The sequence below is a fragment of the Myotis myotis genome, unplaced genomic scaffold (genome assembly GCF_014108235.1).
Source record: "Myotis myotis isolate mMyoMyo1 unplaced genomic scaffold, mMyoMyo1.p scaffold_m19_p_7, whole genome shotgun sequence".
Classification (NCBI taxonomy): Eukaryota; Metazoa; Chordata; class Mammalia; order Chiroptera; family Vespertilionidae; genus Myotis; species Myotis myotis.
In genome coordinates, this window is record NW_023416379.1 from 62,169,706 (window position 1) to 62,171,822 (window position 2,117).

General features: G+C 44.8%; 1 protein-coding gene across 1 annotated transcript; it reads right to left on the reverse strand.

The window, feature by feature from the left end:
• Nucleotides 1-817: 817 nt before the first annotated feature.
• Nucleotides 818-1,553, reverse strand: BCL2L10 (BCL2 like 10). Its single transcript, XM_036318413.1, has 2 exons — nucleotides 1,534-1,553; nucleotides 818-1,439 (listed from the first exon to the last, which is right to left on the reverse strand). The coding sequence occupies exons 1-2, from the start codon at nucleotides 1,551-1,553 to the stop codon at nucleotides 818-820; spliced, it is 642 nt and encodes a 213-aa protein (XP_036174306.1).
• Nucleotides 1,554-2,117: the final 564 nt, after the last annotated feature.

The following is a 2,117-nucleotide window of genomic DNA, read 5'->3' on the forward strand; positions in this document are numbered from 1 at the left end:
CATGATCCAAGAAAGCAGCCATTCACTGTGCGAGAGTCTTGTCTTGAGACAGGAGAGAGAGAGAAGAGAAGAGATTGGTTAATACTACTTATTTCTTTGTCCTCTTCACCAAATAATTTGGTTTATAGCCCATCTTTTTTAAAAAAAAAAAAAAACATAGGGTCCAGATAGCCTATTTTGACAGCTAACTGTAGGTGATTTTGGAGGAGAAAAATGTAACATAAACCACTTCTTCCTTCTTTACTCTGGTTCACTTACAGGCCTTCTAAAACAACTGTCAGGAAAAATGAAGTTTTTTAAAAGATGCGTAAATTTATTAAAACTTTGAAGACATTTAACAATTTATTGAAGTCAGAAATATAAATTCTTAACTCTAAAACACAAAAATTCAATTTCAAAGGCTTTAGAAAAGAATTCCTTATAAAGGGTTAGTACTACATTCTTTGTTAGGGTGGTACTTGGAACACTTCCCATATAATTTCACCATTTCACCCCTGAACCATTGCCTTGATAAACTGACCAGCAGTAGCACATGAAATTGTGGAGAGATGAGAGTCTCATATTCATATTTATCTAAATGTAGCAAGTAGCACCGGGTTTCCCATTTAATGAAATGCCGTTTCTTTGATAATTCTTTGGAGGAATAAGCCTTTGCATTCCCATTTTCCCCAATCAGAGAAGAGCCACTCAGGTGCCTTTGTCCTAACACACCTTTAAGTATTTGTCAGGAGTTAAAACACTGGCTGAATTATCACTGGAGGAGTCCTTACAGGGATGCAGGTAAAAATGCCTCAGAAGGTGCTTTACTCTGTTTTGTTCACATCTCAGATCCACTTGGCTGGTCACAGGTAGGCAGGTGGAAACTGGTTAAACATTTTGCAACCAGGATTTTTATCCACAAGCAGATGAAGATGATGAGTATAAGGCATGACGTCAGAAGCGGGGCCAGCAGTCTGCCCCAAGGCGGTGGTGCAGGCATGAAGTTGTGACAAAAGCCATCCCAGCCACCTTGCGCCTCCATCCAGGTGCGGTGCTTCCCCGTGAGCCAACCGCACAGGAAGGTGACCAGGCGCTGGCAGTCCTGATCAACGGTGGCACCCCATTCCCTGCGTGCCTGCGAGTGGCCTGGCGGCGGTCTCTCCAGCAGGGCCCCCGCGAAGGACACGAGCGCCACCACGCTCAACCAGTTGGGGTCTGCGCCGTCTGGAACTAGCGACTCTATCTGGTCCACCATCTGCTGGAGGCGGTTTCTCTGCCTCCGGGACCAGGAGTGCGGGGTAACCAGCCACGAATGAGCAGCCAGGGAGCGCATCACGGTGGCCTCGGCCGTGGACGGCGGCTGCGGGGCGGTGCCGCGCCTTCGGGCGCGGTGTTCCAGGAACTCGGTCAGCAGCCTTTGGGTGCGCAATCTCAACTCGTCGTCCTCCACGGCCTGGCGTCTCAGGGGAAATGAATTTTTAAAATGAAAATAAATCAAGTCAAATCTACCCTTATTACTAGGAAACAAATCAAAGCAGCAAGTGTCCCACTTACAGATTCATGGTCAAGTGCATTGCTGTAAGAACTAAATGGCAACCCACACAGAGTTCTCAAACAAGTCCATCATGAATAACATTAGTAATACTGGTTACCGTCTCTGTCATACGCTATAGGATATTCTCGAGCGTATCCTCTTATCCAATATTCCCAGTAACCTTCAGAGAGATAACTAATACTTTCTGTATTTTATGGCTAAAAAAACAGTCTTACGAGGTTAAGTAACTCATAAATTCCACCATGTCACGTCCCATCTTTAAACTTTAGGATAAAGTTCAGTCCCTTTAGCATGGCATAAAAGGTCATGATCTGTCTCCTGGTAACTCCTGCGGTGGTCCCACACATATCTTTTTAAAACATCACATTCCTTTCCTGGTATCCACCAACCCTATTCCTTTGCATAAGTTGTTCCTTCTTCATTAAACACCTTCCCTCTAGTCTAACTCCTGTCCACCTGGCTGACTTCTACTCATTTATCAAGACTCCATTCAAGCATCACCTCTCCTAAAAGAAACCATCCTTGACTGTTCCTCATTCACCTTCTCCAAAAACAGGTTGCCTCCTCTCTACTCACTCTTTCA